Source organism: Diplotaxodon limnothrissa, linkage group LG3, assembly GCF_057381915.1.
Source record: "Diplotaxodon limnothrissa isolate DT_005_m linkage group LG3, D_limnothrissa_male_GT1.1, whole genome shotgun sequence".
Classification (NCBI taxonomy): Eukaryota; Metazoa; Chordata; class Actinopteri; order Cichliformes; family Cichlidae; genus Diplotaxodon; species Diplotaxodon limnothrissa.
Window position 1 is genome coordinate 38,653,110 of NC_140598.1, and position 19,594 is coordinate 38,672,703.

Below are 19,594 nucleotides of genomic sequence, written 5' to 3' on the forward strand. Positions count from 1 at the left end.
AGCTTTCATTTGGAAGTGACACTGTACACAACACAGATGGTCAAACTGCAGTGATACAAAATTTATAAATCATAATTATGCTCCAGACTTATTTTAAATCAATACTAGTGGAGCTTAGTTTTGTAATAGAATATAATGATGCTTGAATCAATGGTAGCCCAGTTAGACACACATCCTCTGTACAAATGCGTCATGAGATAAAATAACACCAAATCCAGCCATATATTAAAAAAAAAAAAAAAAGGTCCACATCGTCCCAAAATAGGAGGGTGGGGTCCATCACACTTAGTCCAAAAATTCAGGGTGAGGGATGGCAGGTAGGTTGGGGGTGTTATGAGTTTCAATGGCCACTTCTAGGTCAGGGTTTCTCCTTTTGTCACCCTTGCCTCAATGTATTTAATCCTCCTCTCCAGCGCTGTCAGCTTCTCGTTGAGTGTGGCCAAACGAGATCGACACGGCATGTCAAACGAGTTAAGAAAGTCGGCGATCTTCTTGATGCTGCTCGTAATTACTTCTATGTACTCTCGATTCGCCCAGTCTTGGTGAATCTCTTTGCACTGGATCTTCCTGGCCAGCCATGTTGGACGAGTTGCAGTATCCCTCTGCTTTCACCCAGGAAGCACAATGAAGCCTCCAGCTGGACCTGTCGGAGGTACTCCTGGGGGTTTCTCGGCGGTCCGCTCAGGTCCAGGTCGCCCACGGTACCGGATCCACACTCCACGGGCAGCAGTCTCGGCATTAACTCCTCCACGTCTGACTTTATTGTAGGTCTTGCCGAGTCTTGCTTTGAAGAAAGTAGCTAAAACACATGAAGTAACAACAGGCCTTTTGTACTGTACATATGAATACTGTGACATCTGCTTTTCAAATTAAAAGCCTGTGTTTGAATTCCTGACAGGCTCGCAGCTCACCTGCCCCAGTCAAAAAATGGTGTGTGGCAGTCTTTAGTCAGTTCATTGAATGTAATGTGAATTTTTGTCTTTATCGTTTCATGAAGTTTTCCAGGGAGGCTGGCGTCCTCTGAATGGAGTGTATATTTCTCTTCACTCTGTCCTCTAAGGAGGAGCTCGCGGCACTCTCCAGCTTCATGTTGTGGATGAAGCCAGCGTGGCGGTCATGCTTGGCGTTTTGTTCCCTCTGCTTCTCCTGCTCGTCCTGCCTCTTATAGCGCTTCACATTATTCTCCCTGTCCTCCTCCCGCTGCTTGGCTTGGTCCATCATCTCACGCTTCTTTCGCTCCATCTCCTCTGCAGAGAGCTTCTTGGGCACGTGGTTCCTCTGTCTCTGGTAGCGGCCCTTCTGTGGGCTGGGAGCTCTGGGTTCCTGCTTCTTTTCACTCCGATGTGAGGAGGATGAAGAGTAGGAGCGGCTGTCCTTGTAATTCCTGTGAGGTGATCGGGATCGGCTCCTCTCACGCCGCCCTGAGTGACCGGAGGAGGTCGAGGTCTGTTGATATCTGTCTGTTGGGAGCTGTAGACCACAGCCTGGATGATGATGATGAGAATGAGATTTGGTGTCTGAGGAGTTGTCTCGTGGGTGTGACCTGTGTTTCTTCTCATCGTCTTCCTCCGAGCTCAAACTTGAACTCCTCCTCTTATGCTTCTTTTCCCTCCTTCTGTCTTTGTCTCCTTCCTTCTCCTTCTTCCTCTTCTTTTTCTTGTCTTTCTTATCAAGGTTTTGGCGAAGCATTTCTTTAATTTTCTTCATCTTTACTGGATTAGTCAGGACTTCTCTCTTCTTTGCTTCCTCACGTTTCCTGATTTCAAACAGGGGGTCTTCCCTGATCTTGGCAGCCAAATCGAGGCTGGAGGAAGGGGTGGCGGGGTTAAATATGGACCCAGGCAGGAGGCCTGTCTCAGCTGAGGGACTGCTCTCTGGCTCCTCATACTGGTCAGTGATCTGCTTGTCAATGGTGCACCCAAGCAGGTACTCATCCCTGGACACCTGACCGGCAGGGCCCTGGTACATCCAGTCCAACCGATCATCTTTTTTTTTTTTAAGACGCCGGTTTCCTCCGCATATTTTGTCATTTCCTCTCGGGCTCGTTCCTCCTTCAGCTGCTTCTGGAGCTCCCCGATCTTTTTACGTTCAGCCTCATGTTTCTGCTCAGCTTTCCAGACACGCTCAGTGTTTTTCATAGTCTGGGGGTGCCAGCTCTTTTTCAAGTTCAGATCACCGCCTCCCATCTTGAAAAACGTTTCTTTTCAGTCCCAAAGAGAAATGGAAATGGCCAAAACTGACCGTTAGCGACTGAAGGTGAAACCACCAAAGTTTTTCACCAGCTGGAAAATGGAGCTGCCGACGCTTGAGTGTCGAGTCTTGCTTTTTTTTTTTTTTTAAACTTTATTTAAAGTATACAAAATTACATATAAAATGTACATACATATTCAATTACATATACAAAACCGTGATCACACACCACTCACTAAAGAAAAAGTCAAACAAGGAGGAAAATCGAGCATCTGAGTCCACAAACCACTTCTAAAACTTACAATTTCAATACATTCCAGGGGAAAACTTTCCCAAGTTTCAGGTCCATTGTTCGTCTTCTCCGCAGATCTGTAATGGTATGTTTACTCACCACATCACTACCTATCATCTTTTGTTCTAACACTCCTTTGGCACGGATTTTCCAAATATGTGTGTTTATAACACACATTACTAACCAAAAGAGTCTCCTTTTGTCTTCACCCATTTTTTCTTTAAACAAACCATATTTAACTGCTTTAATATTAACATCCACATCATAGCCAATCTCTGTCATCTTCTGCCTGATCTCAGTTGTCCTATAACAATCCAATAGAAGATGTTCTAGGGTCTCATCTTTATCACAGTTGGTCATGGGACATTTCATGGTGGTAACGAAACAACTCCACTGTACCACTGCTCTCACAGGGAGGCGCCCGAGCGAGATGAGCCACACCACGTCTCTCATGCTTTCGGATAATATTTTGTCTTGTATATTTTTAACTATTAATAGATTTTCATCTTGATTTGCATACTTATATTGAATTACACCTTCATTTTTGGTTTCATTAATTTTTTTATAGATATTACAGAGTTACACACCAAAGTTTATAGCTAAACCAACTAATTTGCAACGTCAGAGGTCAGGGTTCAGCAACTTAATGGAATTCTTGAGAGCTTTAAGGTCGCATGATATGCTCTGAGAACACAATGGGATGAATAGCCGCCTTGAGACCAGGAGGCCCAGGTTCGAATCCTGCTCAAACCCACTACTGTCCTTAAAACAGGGGTTGACTAAGCGTAGATGTAAGTGACTTTGCAAAATGTCCCATATTTAGCAGCAGTGGTGCTGAACATGTTGCTAACAGCTCCACATTTTCCTCCCTCTGTACCTGGGTAGTTTCTGCAGCACCAAAGAAGTCCACCTGTCCCTCTCCTCACGTTATGATTTCCTATTGTGTTTGACAAGGTTTGTGATCTTGCCACAGTGTCATGTACCACGTGTTGTCTGTTTCCATGAGCGTAGAAACTGCTTTAATTATCAAGCGAGTGAACCATGATGAGTGTCTACAGTGGTAGTTATGAAGCTAATAATTAGTGACATCCTATTTATTCTAAATTAGTAAGATGAGCAATGAGGTTGAACAAGGCACAAGCCTCAACCACTCAGCAGGAGAGACTGAGAGCTTTTTGCTTTAGTTTTAATTTGACTTTATATTAAGACCCTCTATTCTTGTCTTGTGAATAAAAGAAACACACTGCTTAAGCACTCATGATAGTATATTTTGAAGGTGGATTTCAGTCCCTGACTATGTAAGATGACATGAATGAACATACATTTCAAAATAAATCAAGATACATAATCTACATTTCCCAATACACAAAATGTTACAGACACAGTCACAGCAAGACGGATGTTTGCTCAGAGAGAATTGTGTGGCTCTTAAAAGAGGCTTTGTTTTTTTGTGAAGCCGAGCGCTTTGCGTTTACTTGGCCTTGGCGGGCTTCTCGGTCTTCTTGGGCAGCAGCACAGCCTGGATGTTGGGCAGCACACCACCCTGAGCGATGGTGACTCCCCCCAGGAGCTTGTTGAGCTCCTCGTCATTGCGCACAGCCAGCTGCAAGTGACGCGGGATGATACGAGTCTTCTTGTTGTCGCGGGCTGCGTTGCCAGCCAGCTCCAGGATCTCAGCGGTCAGGTACTCGAGCACAGCTGCCAGGGGCGCCGGCTCCTACACGCTCGGCATAGTTGCCTTTATGCAGCAGTCTGTGGACACCACCCACGGGGAACTGAAGCCCGGCACGGGATGAGCGGGTCTTGGCCTTAGCTCTGGCTTTGCCTCCAGTCTTGCATATTTTATCATTTATTTTATATACACACACATATGAACAACCAAGCTTACATATACACACCATGGGCATGAATGTCATGGTAATTTTGGGCTTTTTATTATTTTAAAACTTTCCCAGAGTGGAATGATTGTTCACCATTCATCTTCAGTGACTTTAAAAAACAAAAAAAACAAGAATTCATTTTGGATTGTCTCTTATCCACACAGGGTCAAAATATAAATGCAGGCTCAAATATATACATGCACTTACTTACATTTTTTAATAATTGGTGCTGAAGGTTCTACAGTGTCTTAGGTCGACAAAGCCAAGGTCTAATAACTCGTCGTTAGCGACTGATTACAACTTTTAGTGACTGAGAGGTTGCCAACCAAGAAAGAAGCTCCTCCTCCAAAAGCAAACCCTTTAAGCTCGACTGAAATTTGCAGCTGTCCACATGTGAACAAGCCTTCTGGAAAAATGTTTTATGGTCAAAGATGTGACAAAGATTGAGACAATAAAGAGGTATGTTTAGGAGGAGCACAGGTGAGGCTTTCAAATGGACAAACACTGTAGCAACTGTCAAGCATGGTGGTGGTAGCAGCATGCTCTGGGGCTGTTTTGCTTCCAGCAATACTGGCAGAATATTAAAGGAGGAGGACTACCTCCAAATTCGTCAACTTTTTCTCAAATCAAGAGCTGGACAGGACAACAATCCAAAAACTAAACCTGGTTTTGGAATAGATAAGGCAAGCTTCAGGAATCACCTTCCCCGACCCTAATGAAAATGTGTGGACTATGCTTAAAAGGAAAACAACCAGAGTTAGAAATTCTCATGCACCCAATTCTTGTTTTTTTAAGTCATTAAAGGCACATCCTGTATGTCTGATATGATTGATTATGCTCAATAATCGATCCTGGAAAAAGGACACTTCAAAGAACTAATTAAAACCCACAGAAAACCCCAAATTACAACGGCTTTCATGAATCTGATGGGAATACATGACTGAAATTTTAACTTGTTGCACTTTTGTCTCTTTCCCTTTGATAATGACAAAAATTTTAGTTCCTTTAGCAAATAAACAAAATGTATAATCACACATTTTACAGCTTGGAGTATAAATATGGCCTTTTTAACAGGTATATTATTAGATGTTCATTTAGGGTGGTACTTAGCAAACAGTAATGTGGCATGTCGCAGTTTTCATTATCCTTATATCTATATCTGAATACGTCAGCTAACATTAAACAAAAAGAATAAACAAAGGTAAATTCAGAGGAAAGCCTTTCCAGGAAAAACAAGTCGAGCACATCGTAAACAGGCTCAAACTGTCTGTTCAAGTCAGGAAAAAATGTATAATACAAAACGCACTTTCATGTCATCTCTGAGAGATGCAGCTGTTGCTACCTTATCTTTTATGTTACTTGGGATACCAAATAATGTGTTACTATCTAAACAAAATAAATATACAAAAAAACAACACAAAACTGTTTAAAATGTACCTCAAAAAACTGATGGTGACAGCTAAAAATTAACGTCTCACACTACCAACTTTTTTGTTTTTAACCTCTGGGCTGATCAGGCTCCAGAGGTGATATGATGGGAATTAATGTTGAAAAAGTCAATGCACGTCTTTGAAATGTAAAGCCGCTGTGCCCCAACAGGTTTAACAATACCAAAAGAGGATTTAGAGAGATCTCAGTCATGATGTTCTGGACACACCCACACATTCTAAGAAGTGGATTTATGAAGTAAAACAGGTGAAAGCAAGTAAATGTGTTTACCATGAGTGTGTTGGACCGTGGCAGTTTGACAAATCCAACAACAAGGCATAGTGTTTCTTTTGCTTTGGCCTTTGCTTGGATGTACAATATGACGTTCATGCCTCCAAAGATGACTCATCTGGTTTCTGAAGATACTCTTTGACAAGACTGACAATTGTCGATACTTCTGCCATGGCACCTTTACCTTCATCTCCACACACTAGCTTTTTGGCAACGCAGGGGATTTCCACATATCCAAACTCTTTCAGTCTGGATACCTGCTGGGCTGTAATAGGATGCAGCCACATAGCTGTGTTCATTGCAGGGCAGAAGAGAAGAGGACGACTGGTATCCCAGGCTCTTACCACACACGTCAGCAGATTATCACAAATACCACTAGCAATCTTTCCAAGACTGTTGGCATCAAGAGGGGCAATGACAAGTAGATCTGCCCAACGCCTTAGCTCAATGTGTAGCACAGGGTCAGATCTCTGTTTCCACAGCTCCCATTCATCCTCGTCACTGTAGATTTTGACTGACACCTCAGCAGAATTATAGAAGTGCTTGGCATGCTCTGTAGTGACTACTCGTACATCCACCCCAGAGAGTTCAAGAAGCTGGGAGACCAAAAGAGGCAGTTTCAAGGCTGCAACACTCCCTGTCACTCCAACAAGGACATTAAATGTCCCGGAAGTTTTCAACAAATCAGTTTTTAAACTTGACATGTGGTCGTCTTGCTGCCTGTCAGCAAAAAGAGCAAAAAGAGTCTTGCTTTTTTTTTTTTCTTCTTTAAAGTCTGTGAGCCTCCAACCGGCGTGCAACGTTTCACGTCCTGTGTAACTAAAACGATTTCCTGTGTGCTCTCAGTAACGTGCTGCAGGATTGTTTAAGATACAAACACTGCAGGCCGGCAGCTCCGCCTCCGTCCTCTTCACATGTTCAGACCGTCTGAGCCTCTCTGATTTCTGTCAAAACATTTTGTTCTTTACTCAAAGGTTCATTTGTATTTCTTTACATTTCCAACACTTTCTCCTTCAGCGTTTATTCATCGGCCACTTTGGAAAAGCTTTTCTTGTTTTTAATAAACTAAACGTCTGGTGACGACGAGGATGAAGAACACCACCATGAAATCATCATCACCATCACATTTATTTAGTCTCTGATGGTTTTTATCTGTGTGGAAATAAAACCATTAAAACCCTGATCAGCTGTTTCTGTAAACAAGTGTGACATCATCAATACGCATCATTTCTGATGATTCAAAGACACAGGCACACTAGAGAAACAACAACAGAAGAAGAACTCTGGTCCACGTCTCCATCACGCCGTCCTGCTCCGAAGGTCAGGGTGTCGTTGGAATGATGTCATCAGACTCCTCTCTCTGCTCTTGAGTTCAGAAATGGCATTAACGCCCCGCCCCCTCCTGCTCAGTATCGTTTGTCCTCCAGCGGCGTGGCCACGGTCACCTCTTTGCTCCCGAAGTCCCAGAAGGCCGTCATGTGGAAGGCCATGTTGGAGAAGACCACCAGGTACTCGAAGGTGGCGAACAGGGAGTAGATTCCTGCTTCACAGTATTTGTTGTGGCGTCTGAAGAAGTAGGCAGCGATCACACAGCAGCTGATGTTGACCAGGAAGAGACGCAGCTTCCAGTGATATGATGTCACTTCCTCTGAGCTCACGTAGTGTCTCTTGATGACGTACCACAGCCAGCACGTAATGAGCATGTGCACCAGCGAGCTCCCTATGAACGTGATGAACCCGTACTTATGAACACTGTAGGTTTCCGTGGACGACACGTACGTGAGCATCACCAGGCCGGTGTTCTCGGCGAGGCTGCAGAGGAGCGCCAGCCCGCTCAGCAGCAGCTCCGGCAGCCTGTCGGCGAAGCGGCTGCGGTAGAAGCTGAAGTAGGCGAAGGCCACCAGGTACCGCGGCGCCGAGTGGAGCCCGATGCAGCCGCTCCAGATGTAGCGCTCGGGCGCACCGCTGATGGCGGAGCTGATGGACGGGAGGTAGTTGGACACCTTACAGTGCGTGTACGTCGCTTCCTCATAGTGGTACCAGAGGGAGATGAAGATACAGGCGATGAAGCCGGTCACCGGCAGCAGAAACGTCCCCACGGAGAAGCTTTTGAAAGGCAGCCGGATGAGGAGCCGGTCCCGGTCCAGGTTGCTGTACGGCCCCTGAAGCATCCTTCACGGCTCCCGAGGCTAGCTCCGATCAACTCAAAGCCTCGCTTATATTTCCGCAGATCGCGGGCGGATTCGTCACGCACCAATCGCAGAGAGGCTTGCGGCAGCGCGCAACATCAATGCACTTTTATCCAATGAGCAGCACACACCGAGGCGGGGCGATGCTCCACGTGGAGCCCGTCACCAATCACGAGCCGGAGCGGCACCGCGTCACAGCCAGTCACACACTTTAAGAGCAGCGAGTCTCCTCTGTTCGCTACATTTTATGCTCTTATCACAGGGAAAGGAACGTGAGGAAGAATGGCACGAACCAAGTAGTGTTTCTACAAGGCTTCGGGAAAATGAGTGGACGCATACAAGAGTAGGAAGCACGGGGGTTTGGGAGCACCAGACTTAGCTTGTTTTGCGAATTCCTTTTATAAAAATTACTCAAAGCGCAATTTCTCGGGGTGCCCCGTGGGTTCGAGGGAAAGAGCAACTGTGGCAAAAGAAAAGAGGCAGGGCCAGAGCGGGTGTTCCATACCACAGACTTATGTTTGGTGACTTATCAAGTCAATGGGAACATTATGGTTTAAATATTCTCCAAGATAATACGAAAAATATCTATAAAAAAATTAATGAAACCAAAAATAACGGTTTAATTCAATATAAGTATGCAAATGAAGATGAAAATCTATTAATAGTTAAAAATATACAAGACAAACTATTACCCGAAAGCATGAGAGACGTGGTATGGCTCATCTCGCTCGGGCGCCTCCCTGTGAGGGCGGTGGTACAATGGAGTTGCTTTGTTACCACCATGAAATGTCCTATGACCGACTGTGATGAAGATGTATGTGAATTAAATAAAATGTGGAACACTGCCCATTCAATAATATCGATAGGGGAAGACAGCTCTGACGGAGTGGGTATTTTCTTTAAAAAAGATGCGGTGAATATAATCAAAAGAAGAGACATAATACCGGGACGACTCCTCCTTGTTGATTGCTGTTATTACGGGCAAAAGTTGCGTATTATTAATGTTTATAATGCACCCGAACGAACGAAAAAGATACAATTACTGAAAAAACTGAAGTATTTATTAGAGATTGGTTTTAATATAATTTTGTGTGGAGATTTTAACATTGTTACTGAAGCTACTGACAGAATATCCAAGGTTGAATTTAGAGAATTGCGAGAAAGCAAATTGTTGGTTAAAGTTTGTAAGGAAGCAGCACTCCGTGATTTATACAGGCACTTGCATCCACATACCGTCCACTACACTAGATTCGATTCGTTAACTAAAACAAGGATTGATAGATTCTACATATCACATAATGTTCAAGGTCTGAAATATGACACTCTTTTAACAGACTTTTCAGATCATATGGTGGTTATGGCAACAGTGTCGTGTTGTCCCCATGAATTTTTGAACTATTGGAAATTGAATACATCCTTGTTAGCAGACGAGTTACTTAGGTTCGAAGTTAAATCTGAAATTAAGAAAATATTACATCTTAAGATTTTTACTACTTCTTTCTCGGAACTTTGGGAGCTCCTTAAACGACGTATGTGTCAATTTTTTAAATTTAAAGCGAGAGAATTAAATCATGCAAAGAATGTAAAATATAACGAAGATGTGTGTAGATATATATATTTAAGAAATAAGAAGGAGAAGGAAGAGGAGGAGGAAAATCAAATGATGTCTCTTAAAGAGGACATTGATCGAGTCAATAGAGAAGTTTTATTTAATATGTTGCGACGTACTGACTTTCACGGGAACAGCGATTATATGATTTTTAATAATCAAAAGAAAAGTCGGAATGATTTTATTGTCTCAATTAAGGATAAACATGGAAAGTCAGTTTTTAAAGAAGAGGGGAAAAGACAAGTGATTAGAGACTATTGTTCGGAGATGTTTTCATCCATAGCTACAAACAGCGACGCTATTAACAATTTTTTGAGTGAGGTTGAACCATTAGATCCTGTCATTTATGAAACTTTGATTGGAAAAATTAAAAGAGAGGAAGTGGAGTCAGTAATTAACCAACTTAGTACCGATAAAACACCTGGTCTGGATGGACTCCCCTCTGAATTTTACAAAATTGTGAGTAAAGAACTGTCTGAATTGTTAACTCAGTATTTTAATGAAGGAATAGAAAGAGAAACAATGGGTAAATCGTTTTATGAGGGAGTTATGTGTTTATTATATAAGAAAGGTGATAGAGAAGACATTAACAATTATAGGCAACTGACAATAATGAATGTAGATTATAAAATTTTTTCTAAAATAATTATGTCCAGACTAGAGGATGTATTAGATATTATCATTGAAAAGGAACAAACATGCGCAATTAAGGGACGATTGATGTGGGATAACTTAAGTATGTTAAGAGAAATTATTTATAATGGAAAGGATTCAGAACTCTGCATTTTAGGATTAGATCAAAGGAGGGCTTTTGATTCTGTTTCCCACTCCTATTTATGGAAAGTAATGAAAGCTTATAATTTCCCGGACCAATTTATTTCCATTATTCAATTGAGTTATAAAAAGTCCCTAGTGCAAGTTAAGGTAAATGGAAAGCTCTCACCCCCTTTTAGTGCTGAGTACGGGGTTAAACAAGGATGTCCTTTGAGTGCTGCGTTATATGTCCTTGCAATTAATCCCTTATTGAAAAGGATAAATGATGATAAACGGATTAAGGGATACGTCCTTGACAAATCCCATAAAATCGCAGCTTTGGCGTATGCAGATGATGTGTCGGTGATAATTAGAAATCAAAACGAACTGTCTTCAGTTATGGAGATATTACAACACTACGAACAGGCATCAGGTGCCAAGCTTAACCAAGAAAAAACTGAAGGGGTGTGGCTTGGACATCAGACCAGACAACCTAACATGATGATCTCTCTTTGTAGGGAGATTAAAATTTTGGGTATATGGATTGATAATACTGACTCTAGTTTACTAAATTGGAATAAGAAAGAAAATGAAATTAAAATGGAAATTATGAAATGGGAAAATAAAGATACAAATTATAAAACGCGTATTAATATTGTAAAAACACACATAATTTCGAAACTTCTTTTCCTTGCCGCAATTTTTCCTCCTCCGAGAACAACTGTAATGAAAATAAGTAAGATGTGCATTAAATTTATCTGGGGATCCAATCGAGAAGTGACTAAGAGAAAATTTATGTACAAGAGTAGGAAGCACGGGGGTTTGGGAGCCCCAGACTTAGAGATTGTTTTGCGAATTCCTTTTATAAAAATTACTCAAAGCGCAATTTCTCGGGGTGCCCCGTGGGTTCGAGGGAAGGAGCAATTGTGGCAAAAGAAAAGAGGCAGGGCCAGAGCGGGCGTTCCATACCACAGACTTATGTTTGGTGACTTATCAAGTCAATGGGAACAATATAGTTTAAATATTCTCCAAGATAATACGAAAAATATCTATAAAAAAATTAATGGAATACAAAATGAAGGTGTAATTCAATATAAGTATGCAAATCAAGATGAAAATCTATTAATAGTTAAAAATATACAAGACAAACTATTACCCGAAAGCATGAGAGACGTGGTATGGCTCATCTCGCTCGGGCGCCTCCCTGTGAGGGCGGTGGTGAAGTGGAGTTGTTTTGTTACCACCATGAAATGTCCTATGACCGACTGTGATGAAGATGAGACCCTAGTCCCTGTGTGTTGGCCCTGCGACAGACTGGCGACCTGTCCAGGGTGTACCCCGCCTCTCGCCCTATGACAGCTGGGATAGGTTCCAGCGCCCCCCGCGACCCTGAAAAGGACAAGCGGAAGTGAATGGATGGATATTCTCCAAGATAATACGAAAAATATCTATAAAAAAATTAATGAAACCAAAAATGAAGGTGTAATTCAATATAAGTATGCAAATCAAGATGAAAATCTTTTAATAGTTAAAAATATACAAGACAGGGTTGTTCCAGATAGGTGTACGTTTGCATGGGATTAATGAAGACGCCGTCAATTTTAGAAACTAATATTTAGTATTTACTGTCATATTCCCATATATCATTGTGATGTTGTTTATTCTATTACTCTTGTTCTCTTCTGCTTGTTTTCTTTTTTCTTTCTCAGCAGGTGATCCAGGTGATTGATATATGCATTTTTTATTTATTTCTTTTTTTTTCTGCTCATTCTGTTGGTTTTTGTTTTTTGCCCTTCTCCCCCGTCCCTCTTCTCAGCTGTTTCTCTTTCCTTCTTTCTTTCTCCCCTTCTTTCCCCCAGTCAAGTCTGTCCCGTATTCAGCAAGTGAAAATAAAATAAACAATAAAAGGTGAATCAAATGGACCATTACGGCAAGGCTGGGATGGTCAATTTGGTAAAGTAAATCCGTTGGGCATCTTTCTTTGCCTTTAGACAACAATTCTGATGGCAAAAGAGCCAAACGGGACAGGCAATATATATATATATATATATATATATATATATATATATATACAAGACAAATTATTATCCGAAAGCATGAGAGGCGTGGTATGGCTCATCTCGCTCGGGCGCCTCCCTGTGACGAATGGCGCTTCTATCCTGTTACCTATTTAATATTACCTTATTGTTAGGGCTGTTTTTGTTGTGCATCTGCACTTTATTGTTGTCAATGGGACAGTGTGAAATGTAATTTCAATTACTTTGTATGGCAAGTACATTTGAAGAAATTGACAAATAAAGTTTTCTTCTTCTTCTTCTAAATTACTATTGAACAAATGACCAACTAAGAATTTCAGACTTTAGTTTACTTCAGCCATATTCCATATAAATCAGGTATCATACAAAAATAAAAAAAAGCTTGAAATACAGTTATGACAATAAAATTATATGACTTTAAGGACTTAACAACATTACTTCAGTTATAGGACACTGTTTTGGTTCTTCTGTCACGTGACAATAGGACATAGATGACAAGAATAAAATGGGTAGCTGCTTCAGTGCTTCTGTCAATTCGTGAAGATCTTGATATGTCTCAAATGAATCCTATGAATAGGTCAGTACCATTAGGATGAAATTGTGTCACCAACATGTTAACGTTAGATAACATTTTAACAGCCTCTGCAAACTAATATTAACATGTTTGCCTTACTGTCATGTCTATAGTTTATAGTATTTTATAGCATATTTAAACAATAGGAGTCTACGCTGGAGCACTTTGTCTATCATATTGTCTAGTACAAAGAACTGAAATGTGATGAGCGTTGGAAAATAATATGTGAATAATTAAAGGAGGGAGCCATTTAGCATAACAATTCATGCTTACAAAACTACTTTCTTTTTTTTTTTTTTACGGAAGTTAGTGAATTCCATGTTCATGCCGACTGTCGTTTCCAGAATAAAAAGAGCATGAAGATTGAAGTGTGAGTACGAGATACTACTGCTACTACTGGAGCGAGCTCTTGGTGTGAGTGAGGTGACTCGGAAAAGAGCAGTTGTTGGTAGGAGAGCGTGCAGCTTAAGCTCTCTCTCCGCGGATGCGGCGAGCCAGCTGGATGTCTTTGGGCATGATGGTGACCCTTTTGGCGTGGATGGCGCACAGGTTTGTGTCCTCGAAGAGTCCGACCAGATAAGCCTCGCTGGCCTCCTGCAGAGCCATGACAGCAGAGCTCTGGAAGCGCAGGTCGGTCTTGAAATCCTGAGCGATCTCGCGGACCAGGCGCTGGAAGGGCAGCTTACGGATTAGCAGCTCGGTGGATTTCTGGTAACGGCGGATCTCACGCAGAGCCACGGTACCAGGCCTATAACGGTGGGGCTTCTTGACGCCTCCGGTGGCCGGGGCGCTCTTACGAGCGGCCTTAGTGGCCAGCTGCTTCCTGGGGGCTTTGCCGCCAGTAGACTTGCGAGCAGTCTGCTTGGTTCGTGCCATTCTTCCTCACTTTTCTTTTCTTGTGATACGAGCATAAAATGTAGCGAACAGAGGAGACTCGCTGCTCTTAAAGTGTGTGACTGGCTGTGACGCGGTGCCGCTACGGCTCGTGATTGGTGACGGGCTCCACGTGGAGCATCGCCCCGCCTCGGTGTGTGCTGCTCATTGGATAAAAGTGCATTGATGTTGCGCGCTGCCGCAAGCCTCTCTGCGATTGGTGCGTGACGAATCCGCCCGCGCTCTGCGGAAATATAAGCGAGGCTTTGAGCTGATCGGGCTACATTTTCTCTTAGTCTCGATACTACGAAGAACAGAACCTGTCAAAATGAGTGGGCGCGGCAAGACTCTTTTTGCTGACAGGCAGCAAGACGACCACATGTCAAGTTTAAAAACTGATTTGTTGAAAACTTCCGGGACATTTAATGTCCTTGTTGGAGTGACAGGGAGTGTTGCAGCCTTGAAACTGCCTCTTTTGGTCTCCCAGCTTCTTGAACTCTCTGGGGTGGATGTACGAGTAGTCACTACAGAGCATGCCAAGCACTTCTATAATTCTGCTGAGGTGTCAGTCAAAATCTACAGTGACGAGGATGAATGGGAGCTGTGGAAACAGAGATCTGACCCTGTGCTACACATTGAGCTAAGGCGTTGGGCAGATCTACTTGTCATTGCCCCTCTTGATGCCAACAGTCTTGGAAAGATTGCTAGTGGTATTTGTGATAATCTGCTGACGTGTGTGGTAAGAGCCTGGGATACCAGTCGTCCTCTTCTCTTCTGCCCTGCAATGAACACAGCTATGTGGCTGCATCCTATTACAGCCCAGCAGGTATCCAGACTGAAAGAGTTTGGATATGTGGAAATCCCCTGCGTTGCCAAAAAGCTAGTGTGTGGAGATGAAGGTAAAGGTGCCATGGCAGAAGTATCGACAATTGTCAGTCTTGTCAAAGAGTATCTTCAGAAACCAGATGAGTCATCTTTGGAGGCATGAACGTCAGGCAGAGCTAAGGCCAAGACCCGCTCTTCCCGTGCCGGGCTTCAGTTCCCCGTGGGTCGTGTCCACAGACTGCTGCGCAAAGGCAACTATGCCGAGCGTGTAGGAGCCGGCGCCCCTGTTTACCTGGCAGCTGTGCTCAAGTACCTGACCGCTGAGATCCTGGAGCTGGCAGGCAACACAGCCCGCGACAAGAAGACTCGTATCATCCCACGTCACTTGCAGCTGGCTGTGTGCAACGACGAGGAGCTCAACAAGCTCCTGGGGGGAGTCACCATCGCTCAGGGTGGTGTGCTGCCCAACATCCAGGCTGTGCTGCTGCCCAAGAAGACCGAAAAGCCCGCCAAGGCCAAGTAAACGCAAAGCGCTCGGCTTCACCAAAAACAAAGGCTCTTTTAAGAGCCACACACTTCTCTCTGAGCAAACATCCTTCTTGCTGTTATGGTGTTTGTAACAAGTTGTGTACTGGGAAATGTAGATTATGCATCTTGATTTACTTTGAAATGTACATTTATTCATGTCATCTTACATAATCAGGGACTGAAATCCACTTTCAAAGAAAAACTACTTTCATTAACTCCAAAGCTCTGTGTGTTTAGTCTATTCTTTTGTGAATAAAACTAACTTTAGGTCTTGATATAAAACTAAAGCAAAAAGCTCTGTCTCCTGCGTTGTGGTTAGGGGTCGTGTTCAACCTCATTGCTCATCTTACTAATTAAGAGTAAATTGGATGTCACTAATTATTAGCTTCATAACTGACTGTGGACACTCATCATGGTTCACTCGCTTTATAATTAAAACAGTTTCTAAGCTCATGGAAACGGACAACACACAGTTCATGATGTGGCAAGACCACAAACGCAACAGGAAATCATAACACCAAACAGGTGGAGAGGGACAGGTGGACTTGTTTGGTACAGAGGGAGGAAAATGTGCAGCTGTTTGCAACGTGTTCAGCACTGCTGCTGAATTTGGGACATTTTGCAAAGTCACTTACATCTACGCTTAGGTTTTTGTGTCTATTGTGAGTAGAATAAAACTATTACAATAGAGTTTGCTTGGATAATAGGGGGCAGCTGGTGATCAGAAGAACAGGAAATGATTCCTAAGTGTGGCTTTTGTTAGAATGTCTTTGTCAACCCCTGTTTTAAGGACAATAGTGGATTTGTGTTCTCAAAGCATTTCATGCGACCTTAAAGCTCCCAAGAATGACATTAAGTTGCTGACCTCTGACGTGCCAAATCAGTTGGTTCAGCGATAAACTTTGGTGTGTAACTGTATAGTATGAAAAATGCATTGACAGTGGGGGTCTGCCTGTTATAAAGTGAGTGAAAGCTGCCTCAGCCAAGAACAAGAAGCCACAGTTACTAGTCTGGTTAGAGGACAGCCCCCCCAGACTGAACAATAGAATTAGTGGAAAACTGCTGTGGAGGGGGACACAGGGCAGCCCCGGACTCTTCTTCAGCTGGGATATCCAAAGAATCGGTGAGGTCAAGAAGTAAACCTCAAGACTATTTTGAAATAATTTAATTCCCCTCATCCTTCACGCTACAGAGCTCCATGGTAAAATAAATAGCAGTACGGGCTCAGCTTGGAGTAAAATGTGTCCTTGAAATCACACAATATCAATTCAACTGGACTAGATTTAGTCAGGTAAGGTTGTAGATTAGAGCATTTCAAGTGGATTATATTAGCTAGGTATCATTAAAATATACAGTGTACTTCCAGTACAACAGCCAGTGTAGGCTTTTAAAAAATAGAACTCAGTATTTCATACGTGAATAATAACATGCATCTATGAATGTATTATGTGTTGTTTAATAGAATATTTTAAAATGTAGTTGCTAACTTTTAACAGTTTATGACTTGTATTACGAAGGTGTGATTATAAATATTAAGTCGTTAATATTTGTATTCCTCTGGAGTTGTAGACTTGCTTAAACAGCACTAATGTGCACCATGATAGTAATCCAAGTTGTAATTGTAATGAGGACAATGGAGAAAAAAAAAACCGTGTTTTAATAACATGGACATTATTGTGAATGACAGAGTGGTGAGTGAGTGAGAGGAAGGAGCTCTTGTGTGTTGCTGTGGTGGCTCTGAGAAGAGCCGTTGTTGAGTGTGAGAGCGGTGTCAGCTCACTTCTTCTTGGCTGCTGTGGCCGCCTTCTTGACTTTGGGCTTGGCGGCCTTCTTGGCGGGGGATTTCTTTGGTGCAGGAGCCTTCTTGAGCACCTTCTTGGGGCTCTTTGCCGCCTTCTTGGGGCTTTTGGGCGCTTTCTTGGCCGCCGCTTCTTGGTCTTCTTGGGCGACTTCTTAGCGGCTGCTGCCGGTTTCTTGGCTTTGGCCGCGGCGGGCTTCTTGGCTTTAGGAGCGGCTTTCTTTGCGGGCTTCTTGGCTTTGCTCTCAGTAACCTTCTTGTTCATCTTGAAGGATCCGGAGGCCCCGGTGCCCTTGGTCTGCACCACAGTGCCCTTCGCCACCAGGCTCTTGATGGCGGTCTTTTTTTTTTTTTTTTGCCTGTCCCGTTTGACTCTTTTGCCATCAGAATTGTTGTCTAAAGGCAAAGAAAGATGCCCAACGGATTTACTTTACCAAATTGACCATCCCAGCCTTGCCGTAATGGTCCATTTGATTCACCTTTTATTGTTTATTTTATTTTCACTTGCTGAATACGGGACAGACTTGACTGGGGGAAAGAAGGGGAGAAAGAAAGAGGGAAAGAGAAACAGCTGAGAAGAGGGACGGGGGAGAAGGGCAAAAAACAAAAACCAACAGAATGAGCAGAAAAAAAATGCATATATCGATCACCTGAATCACCTGTTGAGAAAGAAAAAAGAAAACAAGCAGAAGAAAACAAGAGTAATAGAATAAACAACATCACAATGATATATGGGAATATGACAGTAAATACTAAATATTAAACATTATTGTGCAGCACATAAGATCAACAGAACACAGTGTGCTTTGAGGTAGGAGCCAAAAAGGGTGTAGTTTGTGGGTGTGATCACCCGTGTGTACACCTGTGAGCATGGACGCGCTTGTTTTTAAAAGGTTCCTTCATGTAATGATCTGCTAGAGGGTGTGGGGGGGCCACAGCCCCGTCCTCCAGGGCATGAAGCAGGTATGGAGGAGATCAAAACTCCAGACATCCAGAGGCCCCCAGAACACAAGAGACCAAGGAAGACCAACAGAGGGGCAGCCGCGCCACTGTCCCGGAAAGAGCTGAGGAGAGTCCCAGATGAGGGCTCACTCAGCAGCCGCGGAGCAGAAGCCAGGGGGGGTTGCAGTGATGCGCCCGTGAGCTCCGCCGGCAGCCAGCTGTGCCTGAGTGACCGAGCCCCAGGCCGAGAGGTCGGGGGCACCCCACCTCCGAAGTGGCCCGAGCGAGCCCCAGGCTCCAGGCCCCGATAAGCGGCCGCCAAGGAGTGAGCCGGTGTGTACCTGGACGCCCACCCCCAGACACAAAGAACCACCAACGCACCGATGTCTGAGGGAGTCCGCCACTGGCAGGGGAAGTGGTGGTGGTGGTGGGGGAGATAGGCCTCCAAACCTTGGAGGGCCTGAGATGTCCCCAGAGAGGTGGCGTCTGATACCCAACCTGACATATAGACACAGACATACAGGCACACACAGATACAAACATCCATTCCCACCCTCATGCTCTCATATGCACTTATTCCACACTCAACCAACGTGGAGACAAACATAAAGAGGCGCTGTGTACACACGATCACACTCGTTGATGGCGGTTTTAACGCGGGCCTTGTTCTTGTCCACATCGTAGCCTCCGGCAGCCAGAGCCTTCTTGGAAGCGGCCACGGCTTTCACAATCAGCTCGCCCATGCTGGGGCCGGCCTTCTTGGGCTTGGAAGTCGTTGTCTTCTTCCTGTTGGCCGCCTTGGGACGGCAGCAGGTGCGGGAGCTTCCTCGGACATTTTCCTCTTTCGCGTCTGATCGAGATTCACGGTACAGCGATGGCAAGTCGGAAGCGCCACGCTGCACTTAAACGCATCATGAGAACCGTTGAGAGTGAAGGCAGCGCGCGCAGCTCTCGCGCGTGCCTCGCAATGCTTCATTTTGTGTTTCGTGTCTCGGGATCAAAGAGCTTAAAGTGAGTGTGTGAGCAGCACTGCAGGTCGACAGTGGAGCCGTCCACAGCGGGCTTGTGTCTCCTCGTACAGGCCTCGTGTCGGACTCTCGTGTTCTCGGTTCGTGGCGCTAACCCAAAGCTCAGTGACTCGGTGCGGAGCTCAGCGCTGCTCGGCGGCTTCTTTGACTCTTTTCTCTGCTAAAACCGGTGGAGCCGCAGCAGAGCTCCGTAAAAAGCCTTTTCCAGCTGATACACATGTTTGTTCACACACTCAGAGTTAAAAGCAGCATCTGGTGAGCGCAGCTTTGGGACAAAGTGACGCTGCGAGCTCCCAGCAAACACACCGATGCTGCTGGAGGCCCACGGAGCAGCGAGACTTGTGTGACAGCTGCTCGC

The 19,594-nt window shown here is 44.0% G+C and overlaps 3 protein-coding genes and 5 pseudogenes across 4 annotated transcripts; 1 reads left to right on the top strand and 7 right to left on the bottom strand.

The window, feature by feature from the left end:
- Window positions 1-289: 289 nt before the first annotated feature.
- On the bottom strand, window positions 290-579 carry LOC146635780 (putative protein BRICK1 pseudogene; annotated as a pseudogene).
- Window positions 580-981: 402 nt separating this feature from the next.
- On the bottom strand, window positions 982-2,278 carry LOC146635781 (pre-mRNA-splicing factor CWC25 homolog pseudogene; annotated as a pseudogene).
- A 1,675-nt stretch (window positions 2,279-3,953) lies between these two features.
- LOC146635782 (histone H2A-like) lies at window positions 3,954-4,389 on the bottom strand (annotated as a pseudogene).
- Window positions 4,390-6,176: 1,787 nt separating this feature from the next.
- Window positions 6,177-6,785, bottom strand: LOC146635783 (phosphopantothenoylcysteine decarboxylase-like). The gene has a single exon (XM_085348900.1). It carries the CDS (start codon window positions 6,783-6,785, stop codon window positions 6,177-6,179), a length of 609 nt encoding a protein of 202 aa, XP_085205026.1.
- A 523-nt stretch (window positions 6,786-7,308) lies between these two features.
- Window positions 7,309-8,252, bottom strand: LOC146635784 (acyltransferase PGAP2 pseudogene; annotated as a pseudogene).
- Window positions 8,253-13,707: 5,455 nt separating this feature from the next.
- Window positions 13,708-14,118, bottom strand: LOC146635785 (histone H3). The gene has a single exon (XM_085349058.1). The coding sequence runs from the start codon at window positions 14,116-14,118 to the stop codon at window positions 13,708-13,710; it is 411 nt and encodes a 136-aa protein (XP_085205184.1).
- Window positions 14,119-14,443: 325 nt separating this feature from the next.
- LOC146635786 (histone H2A-like) lies at window positions 14,444-15,463 on the top strand. 2 transcript variants are annotated; one of them, XM_085349064.1, is made up of 2 exons: window positions 14,444-14,478; window positions 15,115-15,463. In XM_085349064.1, exons 1-2 carry the CDS (start codon window positions 14,444-14,446, stop codon window positions 15,461-15,463), a joined length of 384 nt encoding a protein of 127 aa, XP_085205190.1. The 2 variants fall into 2 exon arrangements, with proteins under 2 accessions (XP_085205190.1, XP_085205192.1); XM_085349066.1 differs by having other exon boundaries at window positions 14,444-14,462; window positions 15,102-15,463.
- Window positions 15,464-17,244: 1,781 nt separating this feature from the next.
- On the bottom strand, window positions 17,245-19,043 carry LOC146635787 (histone H1-like; annotated as a pseudogene).
- Between the last annotated feature and the right edge of the window lie 551 nt (window positions 19,044-19,594).